This window comes from Corvus cornix, chromosome Z (assembly GCF_000738735.6).
Source record: "Corvus cornix cornix isolate S_Up_H32 chromosome Z, ASM73873v5, whole genome shotgun sequence".
NCBI lineage: Eukaryota > Metazoa > Chordata > Aves > Passeriformes > Corvidae > Corvus > Corvus cornix.
In genome coordinates, this window is record NC_046357.1 from 57,769,377 (window position 1) to 57,793,939 (window position 24,563).

General features: G+C 38.1%; 1 protein-coding gene across 1 annotated transcript in view; it reads right to left on the reverse strand.

Annotated features, from left to right (window-relative positions):
* Positions 1-1,724: 1,724 nt before the first annotated feature.
* Positions 1,725-24,563, reverse strand: part of SH3GL2 (SH3 domain containing GRB2 like 2, endophilin A1) — a 92,598-nt gene continuing 69,759 nt past the window's right edge. The window contains exons 2-9 of the mRNA XM_039567704.1: positions 20,161-20,229; positions 17,899-17,971; positions 13,641-13,784; positions 11,660-11,793; positions 10,451-10,609; positions 8,945-9,048; positions 5,624-5,754; positions 1,725-3,209 (exon numbers count right to left, since the gene is read on the reverse strand). Coding sequence (XP_039423638.1) covers positions 3,010-3,209; positions 5,624-5,754; positions 8,945-9,048; positions 10,451-10,609; positions 11,660-11,793; positions 13,641-13,784; positions 17,899-17,971; positions 20,161-20,229 — 1,014 coding nt within the window. The 3' untranslated portion in view covers positions 1,725-3,009. The remainder of the gene's footprint in view (positions 3,210-5,623; positions 5,755-8,944; positions 9,049-10,450; positions 10,610-11,659; positions 11,794-13,640; positions 13,785-17,898; positions 17,972-20,160; positions 20,230-24,563) is intronic.

Genomic DNA, 24,563 nt, shown 5'->3' on the forward strand with positions numbered 1-24,563 from the left:
CTCCCAGTGAAAAAAGATTATATCCATCAACAACATATCTCATGTGATTCTAGAATGAAAGAGTCACAGAGCTCCATAGGCAAAGTTTTGAACTACCTGATGTGGAAAAGCAAACACCCTCCTGCTTTGTTTTGGATCACCCTCTTTATCCTTGTACTGAAGGTTTAGATGCAAACTTTTGTCAGCCCTGGTAATCCCTCTCTTGGCCAAGTCAGACTTTGATCTTACCACCTCAGGAACAAAGCATTCTTTGGGTATTACCTGCAGGAGACACAGAACAGAGCAATAAGGAAGTGCCAATAATTGTGCAACATGTCAAGACCAGGCCCATGTCATCATGATGACTATTCTGTGCAATCTTTCTGGTCCCATTTGTTGAAAGACACCACACTTCCCTAAACCTTAAAAACTAGGGCCCCTCAGCAGGGTGGGACAGCACGGCATGCCAACAATCCTTTTGCTCTAAATCAGGTAAATTTATCTCTGAGGTTGTTGCCCTGTGGTTGTATGCTCTCCACAAATGTTACAGAATAATAATCTGACAAAACAGAGATGTGCCAGTGCACTACTTGTGACTTCCAGGTCTTGATAATTAATGTAGTTAATTGTTCTGTAACTGTTTATAATAATACTGACTAATAGTAACTGTAGTATGGCACCATTAATGCATCTGTATAAAGTTTCAAGTCCATTGAGTTTGAAACAGATTTCTCCCAATCACTGACAGAAACTTCCTTAGAGGCCAGTCATTGGATTTAGGACGAATTGTAATAAAAAGTTACAGGAATTTTACCTGTATCTATACTTTTTTTACAGTTTGGGTTAGAAGGGACTGTAAAAGGTCACCTAGTCCAAGACCTCTGCAGTGAGCATCTTCAACTACACCAGGTTGCTCAGACTCCCATCCAGCTTGACGTTGAACTGAGCCTTGAATGAGGCACCATCTCTGAAAGACTCTTCTTCTACTCTGTCAGTCTCTGTCAACATGCACTGGGACATGAACATAGGGCAGAGAGCAGAAGAGGGGAAAAATAAGAGTGAGAATCACTCTTAGCAGAAGGAACACTGAGGTTGAAGAATGATGAGGTGGAGACTGTCCATGACATACCAGCAGATATTCACAATAAGTCCCGTGCTGGACTTACCACTGAAAAAGGGGGAAAAAATGAGGAGGGAAGAGCAGCAGAGAGGAGGTTTTATGGGCATACTGTACACCTACAAATACCCATGCCAGTGAGCTGCTGGTGGGGAGGAGTCAGGAGTGAATTTGAGCTTGGGAACTGGGACAAGAAAGGTGATAGTCTTTTTGTTCTCACTGCACAAAAATACTTGAATTGGTTTAAATTAGTTTTCTTTAAGTCAAGTCTGTTTTGCTTGTGACAATAGCCCTGTTTTTATTTAGAACCATAAAGTTACCAAGTCTTTAAGCTTCATTAGGGAGTTTGTGAACACCAGCATTCTTTGATATGAAATAACCTGTATCTACAAGACTGCATTCTTGTCATTGAGACATTAATTTAATGTGGTCAGTCTTAAGTTCATCCCACTTATGAGGGCCATTATATGCATGAGATTTATTTGACTGAGGTAAAATTATAATGACAAAAAAAGAAGATTTTTCACATTTGCAGGAAATGAGGAAAATGCTTTCTAAAATAAAATTCCTGTTAGCTGAAGTTATCAAAGCAGATTTTAAAGCAACAAAGAAATAATCCACAACATTATTCTAGTTATTCTCTCAGCATTTATTTGAAATAACAATACTTTCCATGATATAGTTTATATGTTAAGCAGTAGGGAATTGTCTTCATTTCACATCATCCAGTATTGAAGTGGCACATTCGAAGCAGCACATTAAACTTCTGATAGAGTCTGTACAATTTAGATAAATAGAACTCTGGATAACTAAACTAACAGAACTTCTGCAACGGTTACCAAAAGAATGCCAAGAAGCTAGGCACAGCACTGTACACACCAAGTGCAGGAAGGAGGAACACAGGAGAACCAACTAAACAGATGGGAAATGTTTTTGCATATACAGCCACATGTCTTTCATTGCTCAACAGAAAAATGACATTTTATTTTGTCCTCATTGAGGAGAGGGTATGCACAAATGATGTTCAAAGAACATGATAGACAGAAACAAATGAAATGAGGGTTGTGTTTGGTTGGTTACTGTATTCCTCAGTGAATGAGTTTACAAAGGATATCTGGTGCTTAAGCAGCAAGGTTTTGTGCCAAGACTTGACAAGAAACATTAAATAAATGCCAGTTTTATTCCCCATCTTGCCCATTTACTGGCATTTTGGTGAGCATGCTAAAAGTTCCTGAAGGGCAAATTCAGGTGGTTTGTGGTCCAACATTTCTACTACAGGAATCCCCATTTGACAGCTTACAGTTTACCTCTGGAGGGAAATAGGCCTTTTAACAATAACTAAGAATATAAAACTTAGCAGAGAGCAGCAGGGCACACAGTACAGTGGTTCACTTTCTGAGAAACCAGAGGATCTACACTTACGCTCTCTCTGTGAGAACACCCAGCCAGTTTGGTTGGAAGATACAATTCTGGTTAGTCAATGTTAGACCTGTGTGAACTGTATCATTAGGAAGGGAAAGATGGAATGGCAAGAACTTTTCCCTCTTCTTATAGAGAACTAAGACTGAAAAGGTACTACGGTGGTGATAGGCATTATCTTCCCACCACCTTCACTTCCTGCTACTTCACTATGAGCTATCTGCTTTGCTTGCCATCATCTTCCCCATTTCATCTCACTAATGGCTCTGGTTACTACCAGGCCAGCACAGTCAATAAACTAATCCACGCTATGCTGGCTCAGAAGATACAATGCATCACCACCACATAGTATGACAACACGTAAACTGAAGATGCTCATTAGGAATTGATAACTCTAACCACTGCAGTTTGCACTTGTAAGGTGTAAGAAGCAGCATTTTGAAAGCAGTGGTACTGACACAACTATCTGTGTCAGAGGTGGTGGATCAGCATTCCTAATTGGGTAATGGAACCAGAATATCAACATAATTGATGGGGAAGAAACCTGACTGGCCATGAAGCATTCCCTCATACCAGTTTTCATCAATCTGGTTAGTGAGGGTAATAATATCACCCTCTTTAAATCCCAGCTCCCCTTCATTCTCTGGTTCGAAGTCATACAGAGCTCGGCAGCATGGCTGATCCATGTGAACACCTGGGAAGAAGAGACACAGAAACAACATGCTTAAAAATCTCAACACTTAAGAGTACCCATTTTACCGCTGTACCTATGAAAGATTTTGCTGTTTCTGGTATTACTCATATTCTGATGACAGTTCTTCAATAATATCTATATTTAGACTGCCAAGCTTCATTAGAAGACAATCATTAGCTTCTGACAGTCTTCAGTTACTTCAAGTGCCTGCTGGTAAAAGTCTGAGAATCCCAAAAACCAAGCTTTAGTGAAGCCCACACCTGAAAGCACAACTATGATCAATTTGGAATCTAATTTTTATCAGTTTATAAAACACAAAAAATTAAGCAAAAGCCCTAATGTATTTCCAGCTTTACTGGCAAAGAGATGCTTTATCTATTTACTTCAGGTAAGTAGTGTAAGGGGTAGCTTAAAACAACAGTGAAGATGTAACTGTGTGTTTGCCCTTTATTTGGAAATTTCAGTGGTACAGCTATACCACTGTATATGCTCCTAATCCTCTGAATTTTAGTATCACGTTTCCAAATACTTTTATTCCCTATTCCCACAAAATGCTTTAGTGCAGGGCTGTCAGGATAGATTCAGAAAAAGTTTGAAATGGAGAGCTCTCTAATATGCTAGTTCACAAATATCTGACCATAAACTCTTTAGGATGGCTAGTTGATATTATTATAAGTCATTAGTTTGACAATGTTTTCATACATTATATGAAATTAACAAACATCCTCCCTCTGCCCTCTCCCTGAAGTCTCTATAACTTCAAGCCTACCAAATCCAAAATTGTTACTGGTCAAAATGTTTAGGATTTGAGCAGCACTAAGTTATAAGAAATCATATCTCTACCTGAGTTTCCATAGTGAAAGTTATGCACTTCAGTGGTCTGAATGAACCAACACATGCCACTTCACCATAATGATAGTGCTAAGAATACATATTCTACTTCTTCATGTATACAGACTTTAAGATGAGTAAGTTTCAGATTCAAACATTTTGCATATTCATTTTGAACACACACTCTGGATAGAAGGCCCATGCTTGAGTTATTTTAGGACGAAATTTTTCCATTTCTATAGACCTCAATAGAGCAAGTTTTTCAAATACTAGATTTAATTTATTACATTCTATAGTGAAACCTTATTTCTTTTCTTTACATATCTCTCACAGTGTATTTTGGTTTTTTTGTCATGAGGACAACTGTGCTGACATCAACAAGCCTTACAGCATGTTTGCTATCCTCATTTCTACCAGCTGAAATTTAGAAGAATTAGCAAATAAACTCTTTGAATTAATCACCCCAAACATACATTCAAGAATTTTCAAAGAAGGCATTCCTCTGAAACCAATAAAAACTTCAAAAAAATGAACCCCTATTGAAGAAAATGCTAAACACTGCTCCCTGAAGAGGGAAATATAAATGCTGGAAAGATACATGAACATCAGTCTGCACTGCCTTAGCACAGACAAGTGTTCATGACGCTACAAAAAAGGAGTGAAGAGAGCTCCAGCATGCAAGACTCAAGCCACATTCATGCACAAGGAATCTCTGTTAAATCCTTCTTGCTAGCATAGTGAGGAGATTGCTAGGAGTTCGCAAGATTGTTTATTTCCAGTTGCCAGTGCCAAATGGAGATACTGTTTCTGTCTAAATGTGGGAGAAAATCAAACATTCACATCAGGATGTGAGGGAAAGAAAGGAAATCCTGACAAAAGATCTAGTGAAAAAAAATCCAGCCTTGCAAGGTGGAATGTGATAGCAATTGTCACTGAGGTAAACTAAGGAATAACTAAGATGGGGATCTGGACAGAGGCTAGCCCTCACCATAACATGGGATAACAGATCATTATTGTGTAAGAAACAAATAATAAGCCTTCCGTGGGATGTGCTGATATTAAATAAACACTTCTTTAAGACAGTAATTGCACACAGTCATACTAAGGCTTAATCTTGCTTGTGCTGCTCCTACTTGGACAAAGAAAATATAGTTTAGTTTTTCTTTTCAGTTATTTTTACTTTCAGCTCTTTGTGTTCTAGTTCCTGGTTTGAAACAGCAGGATATGGTTATGGTGGTCTGGCAGGCCTCAGGTTTCTGCATTTTGATGGAAAACTTTCAATTGTTATCTTGGTTTTCTAAATGCCTATTTTGTAAAGATCTGTATTTCAAGGTAAGCTTCTAGGATAAAGGAAATTTTTGACCAAAAGACCCATTTAAAGCAATGGAGGATCCCTCTCTGTTCTCCTGCCTGAGGATATGAACACTTTACAAAGAAACAACAGTTCAGACATCTCTCTCCTACCCCCATTCTCATTTTCCCTCATGGAAGAACGAATCACCAGAAGAAAGCATGCAACTTCTGCATTGACACAAAATGTCAGACAGAGTTGGTTTTCCTGCTCACATTACTACTGACATTACCTGATGGTTTGGGTGTGGTGGCATGGGATATTCCTCCATTGTGCTGTGTATTGTCACCAGTTGAGAAATCCAGGCTCATACGGGGTTTGGGCTGGTATTCTCGCCTGGGCTGAGATGATGCCTCTTTTATTCTGCCAAAACATGAAGTTAAATGTCAAGAGTTAGTATCTTGTTAGCAGATGAGATGCACTGACTACCTTTATTTCTAGGCTGAAGTTCTCATTCACCAATCATCCATAGTAAACGAGTTCTGTCATTTGGAGTAGTTTTTCTGTTTACAACAATAGTTTGAATTACGAAAACCAGCTGATGTGAATGTGCCATGAAGTTGTTAATTTTTCATTCCTTTTAGAAACCTAGCACTTTGTCTATCTTCCTTTTGCCTAACAAAAACAAAGAGCTCATAATAAAGGAAAACTTGTTACGTGACTATCAATGCTTAGAAAAGGGGTTTACAAACATCTCTGTCCCAATTTTTAGCATGAATTTTGCCTCTAACTATTCAGTTGATTGATGCCAACTCTTGTCATTTTGTAAGAAGACTCTGTGGGAATGTACTGACTTCATTTGCAGAATTGGTTAATTTGCTATTTGGAATACTTGTTTCACAAAGGGACACAAGTCCAGTCTTCCTGACTCTCAAAATAAGCACTTATTTATCAGTCATTTCAACTTATTCTTCTAATTGAGAAATCTAGAATTTCTAGAGAAGGGTACATTTACAGATTCCAGGGTAAAATCCAAGGAAGGGATGAACAGAATCAGAGCAGCTTATGCAGAACAACTACCACATGTATTTCTAATTCCACATATGAAAGAACATTTCATAAGAGTTTAAAAGACAAGTTGGTTTCTCTGACCTTTTCTATATCTGCCCTAGACTTGCTGTTGGTTGCACATTTTGATTTATCTGTTGAAAAGATCTGCGTCTAACTTAATGACTTTTGATCCTGATAACAAGGTTTTCCTCACCATCCAAAATACTATTATAAGTCAGCCCCCAGAGAGTGCTTTTCTTCCACATTAAAAAAACCAAACCTGGTAAGTAAATTAAAAACTTAAGTAATAGAAGTTGTCAAAATAAATAAAAAGCCTTTGCTGTGTTTCACTCATTAACAAAAGTTACTTTTTCAAGACAGTAAAATTTTTAAGAAATACTTAAACTAGTTCTCTTAATGCTTTCCCGAAAGAAATACCATTTTTTTCAGATTATGAACTACAAGGTGACAGTTACAGTGATTTGCTAAAAATTACCCAAAAGCTCAGCATGAGCCATGTTTCTTAAGAAAAGAAATATCTCCAAGGAAACCATTCCTGCTTCCCAGCTGCTCTGTCATGATACTGTGTTGGGAAAACTGCATCCTCATTTCACTTGGTGAAAAAGGGAGTTTAAAATAGTCTTTGCCGACCTTCCAGTTTTTATTAATTTTACTGAAAGTTTCCTGACATTCGCCAACCTCCTAATGTTTCCCAGTTCCTGGAATCATGGTATTTTAAGGAAGTTTATGCCTTTCATTAATGTGCAGAAAAAGAATGAAATTCTTGAGCTTGTACTTCCTGAAGAAAGTCTTGAAGTCTAATCCAAACAGCCCAGAAAAAATAGAAGACAATTGCATTTTTAAGTTTTTCGTAGTTTTTGCAGTCTAACTCATACTTTTTAAAAATTCTTTTGTGAATATTTTACACAGGACAGTGTTAGTAATTATAAGACGTTGTCTGTGCCAGAAATCAGCATGAACAGGTCCCATTCACTCTTTTAAAAAAGGTACCTAGAAAATGGGCAGTAGACATCACTGACAGTGAACAGTAACAATTTGCTCAGCTTAAAAGTAAAGCATCATTTATTTTCTGGTCTATATAGTCAAAAAAAACAACCCCCAAGCCCCAGGGATTATGCATTACTTGCTACCTGCCTATCACCAGCAGGGAGAGACTAGTAGCTCGGATAGTAACAGCTCTACATTCCTGACTCATCTCTGGCATGAGCATATCACAGTGCTCAATTTGTGTCCAGTGGTGTGGATGAAGGACGATTTAGCCAGCAGCCTCTTTACAATTAGGCATGCAAAAGATTTACTTCAATTGAATTACCATAGCATTCTGATGAAGGAGCCTTGAAAAGCTAAAACCATTCACAGCTGAAACTTAAAGCAAAAATAGTGACCTGTTAGCAGAAATTTTAAAAGGGCAAAGGATCATCTGAATTGATACAAGAAAAGAAATCTATTGCAGAGAGTGTTATGTTCACTTAATGGCATAATTTATGGACTACAGGATAAACCACCTGTTCCTGAGGAATTTTTAATGCTTCTGTAAAGAATGTGAATTGCAGTATTGTTTTGCAAGTGCTAAAAATTGTTTTGTTAGCTGTTAGACAGTACTGCAAACTGTATCCAGGAGCAGTCAGCTGGAAGCCCATCTACCAAAACAAGTGCTGCTGCTAGTCACAAAGATTTTAAGACTTAGAACTGAATGAGGTTTTCAGGATGCACGCTCTGAGAAAAGCAACACTGACAGACCCAGCAGTATTAGCAACTTGATCTATACTAATGACATCAGAAAACAGCTGCCTTTGCACAGTACATGAACATTATCCCCTCTTGGGAATTATATCCAGCTTTTACTAAGAGTCTTCCTGAACCATATTGGTAGAGAAACCTTTCCTGTATGTTAAAGTTTCGTGAAGAAGGATGTATGTGTGAGAAGCTGATCAATCTGTTTTGATGGAAACAAATATTCTAAAATAAAAATTATTAAACTCTCTTAAAAAAGATATTGCAGGAATTCTGATAGCATATGCAGTTACACAAAAGGGGATGGAAGAGGTCAACTAAGTTAAGTCTTGTATCAAGTTTGATCTGATAATAGGAGGAGTATTAAATAAAGTGGTAGATAATGAGGGTGTCACTACCTAGCTCAGGAAGATCTTCAGGTAGACAAGAATGCAACAAGATGCTCTTTTTCAAAATCAAATTTTAACATCTTCTTTCAGAATAAGCACACTTTGAATACATGCACAAACAGTAAGGAATCCGAAGCTGCGGGTGTCACTGAATTCAGTATTTATAAACACTTACTTTCAGTTAACTCACATTTAACAGCTTTACTGAGCTGATGTGCTTTCCTGAGCTCATACTCAGAAGCAGATGCATCTCCAAAACATTTAAACCTCAGGTTGCAATCGTCTAATGAAATGACCCTTGTTTTCATAAACATAAAAGTACCAAGTTGAGAAAGATAACAGAGTTGCATTCTACTCATAGGTTTTCTACCTCTGTTGAACTAACAAACTGTTCAAGAAACTTACAAAAAGTGCATTACCTATCTTCCAGCTTAGAAGTAACTCGCTGTAGGATCTGTGTGGCCTGCTTGTGGTACTCCAGCTGGGCTTGCACAAGAGCAGAAAGCTGGCTCACTTGTTCAATCTGAGGATTGACATTAAAACATCGGATCTTAGGTGAATACTAACATCTCAGGCAATAGAGAATAAGGACCATGGTCCACTGCAAAGGCAGTTTTACTTATCTCTCTAAAAACTTGAATCATCTTTGTAGTTAGCAGTAAATATTTACATATCAGTCTTTATTCATTACCACGTCTGGTTATGACCTGATCTGGAATGGTAACTGCAACTCTTCTCCGCTGATCATCTCTCCATGGCTGGTTTGCATGAACAGCAGCCTACAGACCTACCACATTCAGCAAACACTATGAAAGTAAAAACGAGACTGTAATGAGAGTATAGTACACCTTCTCCCTCCCTGCCTTTGAAGGGCGCAGAACCACAGGGACTATGGTCATGCTTCTGTTGTATTCTGACCTGTGAAGCAGACCAGAATGGAAAGAGACTATGTACTCTGGGATGCAGAATATTTGTAGTGAAGGCAGAGAGCATTCCACTTCATGAGGGGAAAAAAACACCCAAAACCCCACTTGTGGGCAACACAAGTGCTAGCAGTTTCCATCATGCACAGTGCCTCAATGGTGTAATGTTGCCCAGCACTGTCTGCACACATGGGGATGGATGTTACTACAAGGACTAAAACTACAAACTTGTTATATTTCTTTCATTTCAGTGCAGCTATATTTAATTCCTATGCAAATATTAAGTTCTATAAGCAAATATATTCAGGTTTGTTATAGCTCCTCTACAGCAATCTGATAACAAAATGAGGAGTTAGATAAGGTGTGCACTTAAATCAAGTAATTCACATCAACAGAAATCCTTAATTTTCTTTGGCTACATATTCTACAAGACAGACTTCAGCTGACATGTTATAGAGATGCTTTTTATTGCTTAATTTTACAATTTCAACATTAATTGTAAACAGAACATTAGATAAACCTAGTAAATGCTCAATCCTAGCTAGTCTATAGCAAAACATATTCTGCAGAGTCAGATAGAGACAGACACAGTAACTTTGAGTTTTCTATTCACAACTGCATCTGATTACAACAGACACCATGGGGTTGTGAGTTCATCATTTCTGATATTTACAATCCTCTCAGCAGCTCACACACTTGAGCAAAAGCCTTGGCACAAACCCTACAGCTACAAGTAAGAGTAATTAGCTATATTTACATGATACTAAGAAGAAAGATACTTTGGTTTTGTAATTAAAGCTTTGCAGTTAGGAAGCACAACAACGCTACAGAGGACTTATGTTCTTTAGCTCAGTTATCTATAAAATACCTAAGAAATAGGTCCTACATGAACATGCTGTACATTACTATAGCTTCTGATCCTCTCACTGTGTCCAACAAGGAGGAAAGTGCTTCCACTATCTTTCTAAGACTCTGGTCAAAGATTAACAAAGGTTATCTCACATCCATCTCCAGAAGGTTGAACATGCTTGACTCAGCAATTTCTTTTGATTCATCAAATTTCTCCAGAGCTTGGCGAAGTTCTTCATCAGGGAGCTTTCCCTGTCTTTTCTTCTTGTAATCAAAATCCAGGCGTCGACCCTCCATTTTCTTCAGGTGATGCTAAAAAAACCAAAACACAAATGCAAGCACAGTGTAAAGGATTTTCCCTGTTACTGCATTGTAAGGAGGTAGTCCTGCACACTTGCAGGCATACGCTGTTTGTTGTCTATCAACCCTTCCCCAGAGGAGAGAAACACAGAATAATAGGTGGATTTATGTATCATTTAAGAAGCAATGATCTAAGTGACAGACCAACTCTAATAAAAGGCCATGCAGAATGGACAACTTCAATTGCCATCTGTATTAAAGATATGCAGGTTTCTTGCTCTTTAATGAAGAATTACCTGAGCACTATGTTTTTTTCCCTAGATGTTCAGGAGAAAATTCTTTTAAAAGCAGAACTTAGTACATTTTTGTCTGTGTGACAGCACTCATAAACAAAGCAACACAGAAAATATTTTTAATAATTTCTACCAGACCACTAAATTATCTTAAGATTTTCTTATACTGAAGATTTTCTAGATTGTTAACTGAGGTAACATTCATGTTTATCTGTTTAGCAGCTGCCACATCCAACTGGCCAAAAGTTAATTCTACCGGCATGACCATGGTTACTTGAGGCGTTTACTTTCTCCCAGAAGAATCAATTTGTCATCGACTGTGATATAACTACCAATTTTCTAAATTACATCAAACAGTCCAAGATATCTTTCATCCACATATATTTAATAGTATTAAAGCCTTACTGAGCTGAGAACAGCAGCTACTTAGGCCAATAAGCATTTGCCATACACTAGAAAATGGAATGTAAACATTGGTACATCTATTTTGTGAAACGAGCTTTCAAATGGTAAGCTTAGAGTACTGTGTTCATGCCTGCATAAGACTGAAAATTCTACCATCCAAAAATGTTCAAATTTTGATCTTTCCCTTTCTAAACCATCAACAAGAGACACAGAATTGAAATGTAAAATTCAAGCCAAAAGAGACAAAAATCAAGTCTCTTCAAACCTGAGTGCCCCATTTTAAACTACACAACTAATAAAAATTCTGAATATATAGACAGTCCACACATTTGGCATTATTAAAATACTGCATTGATGGAAATACCTGTATTTCTCTCAGATCTTTGTCATGGAGATTCTGAAGTGGGTCAATGAAGTTTTGCTTTACTTCCATATCTAAAGAGTCCTTGACTTCAGAAAGCTCCTTCATAGCTTCTCCTACATCAACAAGTGCTGGTCCTGAAAGAAAAGATGCAGTTTTCCTCAAATTAACCTAGTTTTGAATCACCATAGAATGAAGCTGACTCATGGAAACTTCACGGAAAATTCAGTTAGTATTTCATTTTAAGTCTGAAGTTTAGGAAAGAAACAGAGGATGATGCACTATGTGAAAGAGCAATATAGATTTTACACCACTGCAGCCACCAGAGTTCATGCTTTGTAATACAGCTGAATTTGTGGTTCCATGCTGTGTCAAGACAGCTTCCTCCACATCCCTTGTTGTCCATTTATTCCTTACTCTGTTGAAACAAACATGCTGGAAGAGATTTAACTGTATTTTCTCAGTAGTACCATCACTACATTGCATTTAAAATAGTTTTAATTCAAGCCTAAGTCTCCCCGTTTCTATCAGTGAGACTGGTGACAGTATAAAATGTAAAAATTCTTAACAATTTCACAGATTGTTTTTTTTAATGAAAGGTTTTTTTGATGAGACTATAGACTTCATAGTATTACTATATTTGGGAGGTCTACTACATAGACTACTCAAGTGTAGGTGTTTGAAGCTCATAAACTTCAATAACCCTAATTAGCTGCCTTTTGAGATTTCCTCCAGGATTAACTTGAGGGCCACAAAAATTACCATTCTGTTTTACTTCTGCTGCATAAGAAGAAAAGCAAGAAGCTCAAACATACCCTCTTGGTTTGAGGTATAGGTTAGGGATAAAAAAAATCCACTTTGAAGTAGTACGAAGGGTCTGAAAACCAAAAGAGCTTTGTCTCCCAAGCAGTGGATGCCAGCAATGCACTGTGAAATGAGAGAGCCTTCCAGATTTGGACAAAGACTGACAAATAGCCATAATAGCTGCTATTAGTTAAGAATGTGAAAATAATTGCTGTATCTGTTCTGCTGCATGTTAGTGCAGCTATCACAGAATATACAGCAATTTGCAGAAACTAGATTATATTTGTTGATTTTCCTTTTAAAAATATGTTTGAAATTTAGCAAATGAGAGGCAACCCATTAAAAAAAATCAGTAGTATTTAGCACAAATCAAACTACATCTGTCAAGCTAACTAGTGAATTACATAAAACAAGTAAGAAAGTACTTTTTTCCATTCCAAATGTCAAGAAAACAGTTTTATGATGGTTCAAATAGAGGAGTTTCACAGTCCAATTTGAGGGTCCTGTGTGTTGTCATGTAGAAATGGCCACAGAGAAGTCCAAACAAGCCAGAAAGACAAAATATGCTGTTGTGAATGTCATCTTTTTATAACCAGAACTCTACTGCTGAACAAAGTTTTAAGAGTCAGTTTAACATTTGTAACTCAGCTGTAAACTCATTTGGGCTTGGAGGGAGGAGCAATTAACAGATAAGACAGGAGTGCTCACATTGCCTTAAAGTGTGGAATTTGGTCAGAAAAAAAGGCCAAAGCCTATTAAAAATCTCTTGGCTTTTATTCCTTGATTGCAATGAAGACGATAACAGTTTAAGGATTCTGAGGGCAAAGAGGCTTTGGTCTGTATATGCATAGACAACAACACAGTTTCTGTACATGGATGTATTTCATCCCAACACAGTCACAGTATCACAATTTATGATAGAGAGCTAAAGCCTATCTGGTTATTGGTACAAATGGAAACAATTTGACTTTCATTTATGAGGAAAAATTCTCTAGTCCAAATCTTCAAAAGATACTCAAAACAGGCCTAGACCAAACTTAAAGTCTGATGAAGCAGAACTCTAATGCTTCTTGCAGAAGTTCTTCCTCTATAAGAGTGCAGCCCTTTAATAGTGAAAGCTATATGAAATTTTACTACCATTTTTATTACATTATAATGGAAAAGGAAGTAAACAAATTACCAAAGTTGCATTCTTCACCAAGTTCTCGGCCAAATTTCAGCATCGCATCTGCCAGCAAGGCTTCTGCTTGAGGGTAGCCTGGTCCCTTTTCCTGGCCTCGAATTTTTGACATAGTGTTGATCATGCTGAGTTTAGCTCTGGAAGCTGAAGAAGGCAAGTGACAGATGTTACAGACATGCTATTGTTTGCCTACACAGGCATAAATGCATTCTTGTGTTTACCTTTATGTGAGTGACTTAAAATGTACTTTAAACCTACATAGGTTTAGGACTAAGCCCTGTTTTTCATTAGTTCTTCTTAGAGCAAAGGAATGAAATGTTGTTGGTCATTACCATTTTTATTTTGTTGGCAGACTAGAGAGGAGTCTCTGTCCTGAACTTCTAAGTCAAAGCTTCCCTTGAAATGACTTGGACAGAAGTAAGCCCAGGAACACTCCCAAGATAGCATGTTTGACACGTGACAGAGAAGAAAATCTTTAACATATTCCAAATTCTTCTTTATCTTAAAATCCCTAGGTACCAGATGGATGCCAGATTGAGCCAGCCTTCCCCTCAAGGGAAAGTTCAGACTAGGTACACTCAAGATCAAACTGTGGTATCCCCCATTTTTTAAATGTCTGAAAGTTTTTCTGTTGTAGAATATTAAAGGCAGCCTATGTCCCCAAACATGATGTGCAGCAACCTTTGCAACACTTTTTGCTTTTTATGGGGATTTAGGGAAACTCCTACTTCAATAAGATTTTCAATTGTACTTTGGCTTGCATTTTACTTCAGACACACAACTGAAGATCAAAAGAAAGGACACAAGTACCATAATTGATGAAAACAAAGACAGCAAACATAAAAGAATTAATTTGTTTGCTGATGTACTTTAGTGAATTTTTGCAACAGCATGTGAATGGCCTGAAGAGAGTGAATTAATTAATGCTGTTTGGCTTCAAATTTTGCCAGCTAATTCGTGTTGTCAGCAATGTGGACTCAGAGCATGTTTCTTAACTACATTATTGTTTGTGCTACTGAAGGACAGCTATGAATATCTCTACCTTCCCCCTTGCAAATGCTTGACTTTATAAGGTGCTCTTAAAAGTTAGTATTTCTGTTTACAAAACATTAGTAGTTCACACTGTTGTGCGCTGATTTCATTGGTCAAAATCCAACCTTGCACACGTTATTGCAGCAAAACATAGTATTAGCAGACTGGAGTCAACAAATGTTTTTCATATATTTATTGTAAAAAGTGCATATCAAGAGAGAATTCTTGTTGTTGAGTATGTTTGACTTTGCAGCTTATGTATCTGTTCACACAGAGACAGAGATGGAAACAGACACAGGAAAATCAGGCAAGTCTCACAGTACTTATTTTGCCTGAGAAGCAGCTATGAAAGCACAACATATTTTTAACATTTTTAACATGATTATGTTTTTGTTAGTTTTCCCATTACCCTTCAGTGCCATCAGATTATGCTTGTCAACATCTGAATTTCTTGATGCCTTCTGTTTCTACCCACTAAAAAACAACAGTCAGTTCAGTATAAGAAACTGCATTTTAACAAAGTTAAATGTCATTGAAATGATGGTGGGAATAAGAAAATACAGAAACACAAAAGAAACTAAGGCACAATCAAGATTAGTCAGAGGAATGGAGGCAGCAAGCTGAATTAAATCAGGAACAAATGAGAGTATTTTCAGAAATTAAAGAAAGAAGTGTAAGAGGGAATATAAAAAATGAAGTGGCTATATTTTGGACAGCAAGGTAAGAGTAGAAAGCAAAAGTTAGACAATGAGGCATACTTCTTTTACTGATGTTTCAAAACACCACAGACCCAAGTGATCTGTAGTTTCACAGTATTATGTTATCCAAGTGTTTTCCAGGCACATCTTACATATCAAGGAATGTGTGCTACATCCCAACTCCTCTTCTTCCTACCAAAACCAGGTAAACTTCTAATCTTTAAAATACTGCTGTTAAATGGTTTCTTTCCTGTTCATGGCTTGTTTTGGTTTGGTTTTTTTTAATTAAATTCCCTCCGTTTTCCCAATGTAATATTCCTAATTTTTATGAAAGTGAGAAAGAAAATGGGAAATACTGAATACTGGTATTTTTGGTTACCCATGTAAAAGGTAATATAGTTGTAGGGAGAATTTTAAAGGAGAAAAATTTTTATTTTATTGAAAAAATAAATTACAATTCTTCTCACTCTAGGGAGCCATTTTGCAACTGACATAAAACAATCTAAGATCAGATGAATACTGAAAAGATTTAGTCTTCCTTTCCTCTTACTTGTAGAATGAGTAACATGATCTCATTATATAGGCATGAAAGTAAATCTTCCTCCTGCCTATTATGATTTTTAATTTTTGATTCTACTTGCACGTGCCACAGGCAGATGAAGGGATATGTAGCTAGACTATGGAAACTGTTCTTTCAGGCAGCATTCCAAATTTGCACCTGCCTGAAATCACACCCTTAGCTACTTGCAGAAATTTTGCTCTCTGCTTTTGCTGTGAGCCTGTTTCATGATTCACAGCAATCATAACCACTCAGCTGTGTCAGGAAGGCAGTCAGAGAAGAACTGAACTCAGTCTACACAGTGTTGCTTAACAGCGGTTTGACAGCAGTTAACAATTTTATCACTATCCCCATAATGTTTGCCAATCCTGTTGCTTTTCCTGCAGAGTATTTTCTTATGATGAGCAATGAAGCTGTAGACTCAAATCATACAGAGACTTTCATCTGCTGACATAGAAACTGTTCTAGTCATCATTATTTTCTCTCTAGCTGTTCTTGAACTTGTAAATACTACTTCTCCTTTTTAGTTTTTTCAAGCATCATCAAAATTATCTTCTCTTCTGTGGTCTAACATAAAAATATCTCTAATTAATCTGTCGCAGCAACAGTCCTTCAGCATACCACACTGGAGCTGAAATATTTCACAGCAGTTCAAATTTATTTTAGCTATTAAGAATAAAATTTCTCAGTGCGAATGAGTGAATTTTCTTTGTAGTTCCATGAAACTCTAAGATACTTATGGTAGACAGAGGGCCTGATTTTATCTTCAGGGAAGTGGTCACAGCACCAGCCTGACAGAGTTCAAGAAGTGTTTGTACAACACTCTCAGGCACATGGTGTGTCTCTTGAGGATGGTGCTGCACAGGGCCAGGAGTCAATAATCCTTGAGGGTCTCTTCCAATTCCGCATATTCTGTGATTTTGTGATTTATCACCAGCTAACTCCATTGACCTTATTAGTGATGCTGGCACTGACTTACGCTAGTATCAAAACACTTATGTTCCTAGATCACTACAGAAGTCTCCGTATTATTCAATGTAATGGTTTACTTGTTTATTACAGGTCCAGATCACCCCTCCTTGCAAGAAACCTTTGGCAAAAGAGGAACATGTAATTCTCCATGACCCCAATTGAACATGTTGTTCCATCTCCCCATGGAAAAGACTCATTGGTTTCTATTTTGAGGGTTCAGTTTAGACATGTCTGATAACACTTGGTTTTCTGTCCTTTTCTCCGGTATGACATCAAAAGCTCTTTTGCACCATCCCTTTTCTGTAATAAGGATGGGAAATTGCCAGAGGTCCAGAGGAAAAGGAGAAGAGGTATCTCTTCTTGTGCCATGAAGGAAATTGCTTTGGAACTTTGCCTTTTTTACCATGGTCTGCAAGGACTGCCTGGTCCTTTTCCTTCACATGGCGAATGACTGGGAAGGTAAAAGAAAGAGCTGTCTTCTGCAGACACTCCTACCGTGCCTCTCCTGGTCCCCACGTGTGGGCTGACTGCAGGGCCTCAGCTGCCCCATGCCCAGGGTGGTGCCTGATGTCAGGGCTGCCCCAGTGGCTCCCACTCCTGGCTGGAGCTGTGGGACGGGCGCTGGCTGCAGGCACTGCCCTGCTGCCCTGGGCAGTCCACGGCTGTCGCCAGCTTCAGGGGAGGCCCCCAGGCTCACATTGCTGACACACAGGCTCCTACAAGTAAATGCACCTGGTTGGTGGGCATGTGCTGCCCACTTACCCAAAGTAAGAAGACTCAAAAGGAAAACAAGCCTTCCAAATCCAGTCTCCATTCACCATGACAGCCTAACATAGAGGCCTGTACTCATCTCTGTTGCTTACTTCACGGTAACTTCACCAATTTTGTGTCAGCCTTAATTGCACCAGTGAGGATGAGATCTGTCAGACTTTATACTGGTAAGAAAGAGTGTTTTCAAAAAGTGCTGCAAAATTGTAAAATTGTGAAATTAGGTTACCTGGATTTGGCTGAAGATACTCTATTGTCTTTGCCATTATTTCCATAACTGCCCTGCTGGTAACATCCACTTTCTGAAAGACAGAGGGTTAAACAAAAAGAAACATGAAAGTTAGACAAAAGGAAGAAGTTTTTCTCTCATTTTGTTCTTATAAATTCTTTTAACTCTTCTTACAATTTTATTTTTATGTACTTCAGAACAGCCCTGGTACCAGAATGGTGATAACACCTGGAAAACTACTAAAGCGTGAGTCCACCATTTCAGTTTATAGCAGATCCATTCTAAAGTAAGGCCATCAATACAGAGTACCTCAGGATGTATTAGGAATTTGATACATTGTACAGCATTATTGATACATTTGATCACTGCACAGTGCTAATTCTTTATATAACCCTGGGTATAAACTTTTTGATAGAACAGTCGCTGTCAACTTTTTGGATAGCTGGCTATCTTTGATCCCCTAATAACTGCCAGAAAGGAAGTAGAAGTCACTCAAAATCAACCACTAACAATAAAATGGGCTGTTTACCTCTTCCAGAGCAAGGTCTGGTAAAATTGGGGTAAGGAAGACTAAATATCACTCAGTTTCCAGTTTCAAGAAACCTATCAGCATGAATGCACTGACCATTTCCCCCTGGCTGATTCCTATATTTAGGATTTTAAAATACTTAGAACTGAATAGCATTACTTTCTTCTACTTTCTTCTGTATTAAGAAGTCTTCCTTTCTCAGAAAGCAGTTCCTATCCACTTCCTAGACGAATGTTGCAAAGTATGCAACTATTCTCACTCTCAGAATCAGGTCTCAAAGAAAAAATGCTGCTTTGGCAGATTGGGGATCCCTGTAATGTCCTGTACTCTGTATTTATGAGGACACATTGCATTTCTCTTCAGGGTAGCTTGTGTCCTACAGAGTGAACTCCTTTACCATATTGGCAAGTTCCTATTTTAAAAAAGAACACCTGAGATAGGTTGGTTGCATCAGGCTGTCATGATGTCTTTCCTGTTTCCTGTTGTCACTGCCATCTGCCGGGTCTTGCTCTATCCTTTACACAGAGAAGCAGGAGAGGTCTGCCAGACTTGGGTGAATAAGTTGCTGAACTGCCTGGCAGGGAATGCAGAAATGGTTAGGAGGCTGCAGAGGATAGTGGGAGCGAGGGAACAGAAGGCCAGGGACATGCAGAAGGATTATGTCCATTGCCTGCAGAAAAGCAGTGGGCACAGGGCCAGGTGGGGAGTGTGGAGGCAACTGATAAGTTTACACCACTTCTTTCTCAACTCTCAGTGCTCCTATCTCTTGAGCTGCCAACCCATGCCAAGCACGATGTGGGACTCACACCTGGCTGTTGTGATGTCCTGTTTTCCACTCTAAACTTTACACTAGTTTTCTGTATCTTTGTTAACATCTTCCAGTGGGAATGCCTATACTTGCAACCCATTCAAACAGAAGCTGAGAGGAAGGGGAGAACCCAACTCTGTACTTTCTCTGTAAGAAGCACAAAGGATATGTCCTTTATTTTCCATCCAAGATTTTTTCCCCACCTCATTATACAAAGGTACAGATAAACAGCTTCTTCTTCTCTTAATCAGAGTTATATATCAGATACACACCTTACAAATCTCATAGCACAAGTTTTTATTACAAGATTTGACAGTACTTTTCAAAGTTGAAGCCTGAAAAAACCCTGCCCCTATTGATCCTTTCAGGTGAAATACTATCACTGCCACACACAGGTGTGGCTTTTTTTTCTTTTTTTTTCCTCTCCACTAAGATACTCAGCGCTGTCACTGCCAGCCTCACCAAGCAGCCTGTTGGGAGGGTTAGCCCCATCTACCTGAAGCATTTGGCCAGTGGAGACTGCCTAACAGGACCTCTGAACCTGTGAATGAATATCCCAGTGCCACTGTCATGCCCAGTGCCTTGATAATCCAGGAGCTGAGAATTACAAGCACCCTTGCCACTGAAATAGCCGTCTTGTAAACAGACTCAGTTTTCAGAGGTCCTCTGCAAGGGTTTAAAAACAGCTAATTTGTAGCTGACTTAAGCCTCAATCTCTGAATGAAATATTTGCATTATAGAGTGCCATACATTACATATCCCTTGGTCAGAAAACAAAAAGAAATAGAAACTGGAAAACTCTGAATAAAAGCTGAGTATTTCAAAATTATCTGAGTGACTCAGGGACAAAACCTTTGAAATTCCTGTCCTAGAAAGAAAAAAATGCTTGGTAATAATGAATATATGCATCTGTATTTAGACTTACCCTTTCCATTTCTTTGAAATCATCATCTAGCTTGGTTCCTTCTGCACCTCCTACTTTTTCACTCACTTTCTGCAATTAAAATAAGAACAATAAACAGATTCAGCAACAACTGAAAAATCTAGCTACGACATTTCCTTGTAGAAATGCTAGGATTTCTTTCCTGTTAAGTCAGTACAACCATCACACTTATTCCTTCTGAAAAACTTGTTTCAAACACACTCTGAAGTTAAACACTCAGAAATAAAATATTACTGCTCAAGCCTCAGAGACCCAATCTTTGACCAAGGATAGAAACCATACCTAAGCACAGAGCAATAAGAAGCTCCCAAGGCCAGGCTCTAGCCATCCAGAACGCAAGAGGCACCCATGCCTGAGAACTCTCAGATACTGACTCAACCCGAAGTAGTAAAAATCAAAAGTTTATATATAAACTTGATAGACAGAGAGGAAGATAGAGAGATTGATTAAAAAAACCCCTATATTCACACCATGAAAGATCTTAAGTGTTACGTAAATGATATATAAAATACCCAACTCACTTATCTAGAAAGAAAGAAAGGCAACTCTGGTAGTATGACTTTAGCGAATACTATGGGTTTTTTATAAAATATTCAGTTTGAAAACTAGTTGGAAAATTATATTGTGCTACTGTTTCATTTCCCTGATACAATGTAATACATTGAACTATGTTTCCCTTTACAGTCAGTAATATTGACAATAACAGACTTGAAAGGAAACTGCTATGCAGCAACATTCAAAATGGATTTTAGCAATTACATTGTCAGTCACAAAGTACTTTAGTGGTATAATCCTTCAACTAAGTCAGGTGCACATGATCCAGTGAATATACTAATCTTTCACTGGGATGGTGGAACTTGTCATAAGAAATTAATCAGACATATGAGTTATTAACTACTGATTTCAGTGAAGTGACTCCAGCAATAAACAAGAAGAAAGAAAAGAAAAACTGCACTTTCCCCCTCTTGGTTTTAACCACTGTGATAAGTCTTCCATAGTATTTTTTAGTATAAAGAGGAGGAATACCACCAGTCACTCACATGCAATTAGTAAAATCCAGACATCTGAATAATTTTAATTTCACTCCAGTTCACTACAACAAAACTGCAAGTGCATCATGGCCAAGCACTTACTAATGCAGGCTGTAATTATCTATGCAATAGGAAATAGCTATCAGCTCTGTTTGTTTTCTCACAAATTAGTAGCCAAAATTGTGCATTAATGAAACAACAATACTATGGAAAAACCAAGGAACTGTATTTCTCCCTTCTTTCCTGTGCAAAAGAGATATGCAAAACCGTATAGACACCCTCTTATCAATAACTTGAACACAAATGAATTTTTGTGGTCTGTATTACTAAATTGTGCCTTACAGAGATGAGTGAAGTGCCACAAAATATTCAAACACAGTACTGCTAGGAGTAGTGGACAAGGGATAGTTTCAGTGTCCTAAAAGTTTGTATTCATTTTTAGTTTCATGAATGAATCTTCTGCAAATGGATATTCTTCCACAGATAATACAGCTAAATCGACACAGGAGCTTCCTACCATAAAGATTTCAGATCTCTGAAAATAACAGTACGCTAATATGCTAGCACTTAAATATTTAAGATAAATTTTAATACTTGTAGTTCAACTCTAAGGATACAAAGGTAATTTAACTCCCAGCCCTTTTTGGCTGTAGCTCTACATTTCATCATTTTGAAATATTTTCATAGTTGATGAGGATTTGCAAAGACATGGCTTATTATCCCCACAGATACCCTAAACATCCTAATTCACATCTATAAACGGTAGCGATTGCTCCTTTCTTTCATATTCATCACTACTCTAGCTGAGGAATGTGTGACACTCTTAAAAGCACAACCCTACAGATTGCTGGAGTGGTTACTGCGAAGTCAAAAAGACAGGTCATCCGTCTCTTCTAAACTTGCTTTCAGTTTTTGGTCACCTTGTCAATATTAGGCTCACAATTACCATCAAGAGTCATTCATTTAAGGTGGCTAAAAAAACTATGTACTAAGCAGAAAATTAATTTGTAAAGCTCTGTGTCAAGTACTGTTACAAACAAGAGTGAGCCAAAGGAAAGAGGGATGAACTGTTAAGCCTTCAGCCCCTCTGGGGCTGGGAGTCTCTTCTCTCGGGGTAGTTACATCACAGGCCCTCAAGGAACTGTGTTCACCTCCATTAGCCAGACAAACCTCTGGTTTGGAGAAACACTGACAGACCTCAGGAAACAAACAGCTGAACCAAAATCCCACTTAAAAATTGAAATACCGTTTGGTTTTGATTTTTTTTTTTCCTTGAAGACAACCGTCACTCAAGCAGTCAGAGAGGAGAACTCAAGTTAAGAATTCAAATTCAAGGATAAAATGTTAAACCCTCAACTGTTCTTGCCCCTTGGGGCAGAAGGGTATGATCTGCTCGAAAGAGGGTGTCTTGGGGTGACTTGATGTTGTATTCCCTATTGCTGCACTATGCCCAGAAATTAGTATATATGCCTTTCTATGCCTTTAAACTGAGCCTGAGAGGGGAGAGAGAAAAGTGTACTTTTTCAGAGCAGTTTGTTTTCATGTTCCAAAGACACAAAGATAAAACCTGTCTGCTTCTGCAGAGTTGGAGGGGGGAAGCAGCCTGCTTGTTTTCCAGCCAGCTTTTGGCCAGTTTTTCAGCTCCTTTTCAACAAAAATTGAACTTCTGTTTTCCTGGGACTTCATTTTTTTTCCCTTTTTCTCTGCTGGACTGTTTCAACATCACAATACATCAGGAGGAATTTCCACCGAGGCCTTGGCCCTGGAGGGGGGCCCACCACCCCGTCCCAGCTCCAAGGAGGGGGAGAGAGAGAGACTATGGAAGGACTCTGAAATTTTCCCAGGTTTTTCTCTCCACAGCGAGAGATTATATTATTTAGCATTATTTTTTTTTTCCTGTGTGTTTGTTAAACAAATAGTTTTTATCTCTTTCACTTTCTTTTGAGGAAAATTCGATTTTTCCCAAACCTGGTGGGGGAGCGGTGGTTTGTGGCCTGCTTCTCTCAGAGGATATATTTCTAAGTTTGGCCATACCAGCACAGAGGGTATCACCACCTTTTCAAGGCCATAATCAAAAGAGATCAGGTGGAACCTTTGGGCCTGAAAAAGACATTTGCAATAGGGCCTGCATCTATGCCATTCTAGTAGTATTGACTAAATTTAGACATATTTTTCAGTCTGTTTATATTCATCCTCCAAATCAACTGTTAAAGCATTTCACTAAGGCTACCACTCCATCAATACCTAAGATAGTCAGATTTGATTATTATAGGTCATGAAACCATGCCAGCTTCCATCAGCTCAGGATGTGCTCTTGTGCCAAAAATTTCAGAAGCTCTCAGGAACATTGTCTGCTAACAGCTACAGCTACCCAGAAACTAAGTCTCCCTTGCTACATCATTTCAAGGTTTCAACATTTTGGTTCTCGCTTTACAACAGATTTAAAATTAATCTTTTTAAGGAAGGAGTGGGTATTCTGAAAATATTTTTATGAATCAAGAATATACAGACTTCTTCTACCCCTACAAATGTCATGTTTTACTGTTGGGATCTTCATACCTTATTTCACTGAAAAACAGTGCTATAGAGTTCCTTAGAGCAAATCCCAGTTTTATAAAGATCCTATTCCCACCCGGGCAGAACATGAATTTGACATCTGCTGGTCAGCATGGTTTCATCAGGAACAAAAAAATTTGGCCTGTTTCCTACAGTTAGAGGAAAAAAACATTTTTTTTTCTTTTCCCCAGCAGTTAATATTAAAAACACAGATTTTGGTAAATGTTCACAGGAGCTGGAACATAAGCCATAGTAAGAGGAATGAGGTTTGGTAGATGGATTTCATGTGAAAAACAAAACTTGTAAGCCATTTATACCATTTTTCATATATTTGTGCAAATAACCCTTTTTTTTTTGTTGGTGTGTTGCCGTGTTATGATGCAGCATGTCAAAGGACAAAAGAATTCTTGTGCAGTCACTATGAATATCTTGAAAATTCCAGTTACCTTTTAGAGAATACACTGATGATCACTTGCTTACACAATGCCTCATACCGCAGTCCTCTAAAGATGTGACTCTGATGCTGTCATCTCTCACAACTCACAAGATATTAATACAAATCAAACGCATTAAACATCTATTCCAGAACACTGCATTGTACCAGAGTTCTGAACAATTCACAGGTCAAACAACTGTGATCAGAAACCCCTGCAGAGTATGATATGACACTACCCAAATTTGAAAATGCAGTAAGATCAGCATTAAAATACACTAGTTGCCACCTGAGTTTGCAGCTTGATGATTTTAATAACATACTAATTTGGCAGCATGTATAGATAGCAGCTTTGTTTCTATACA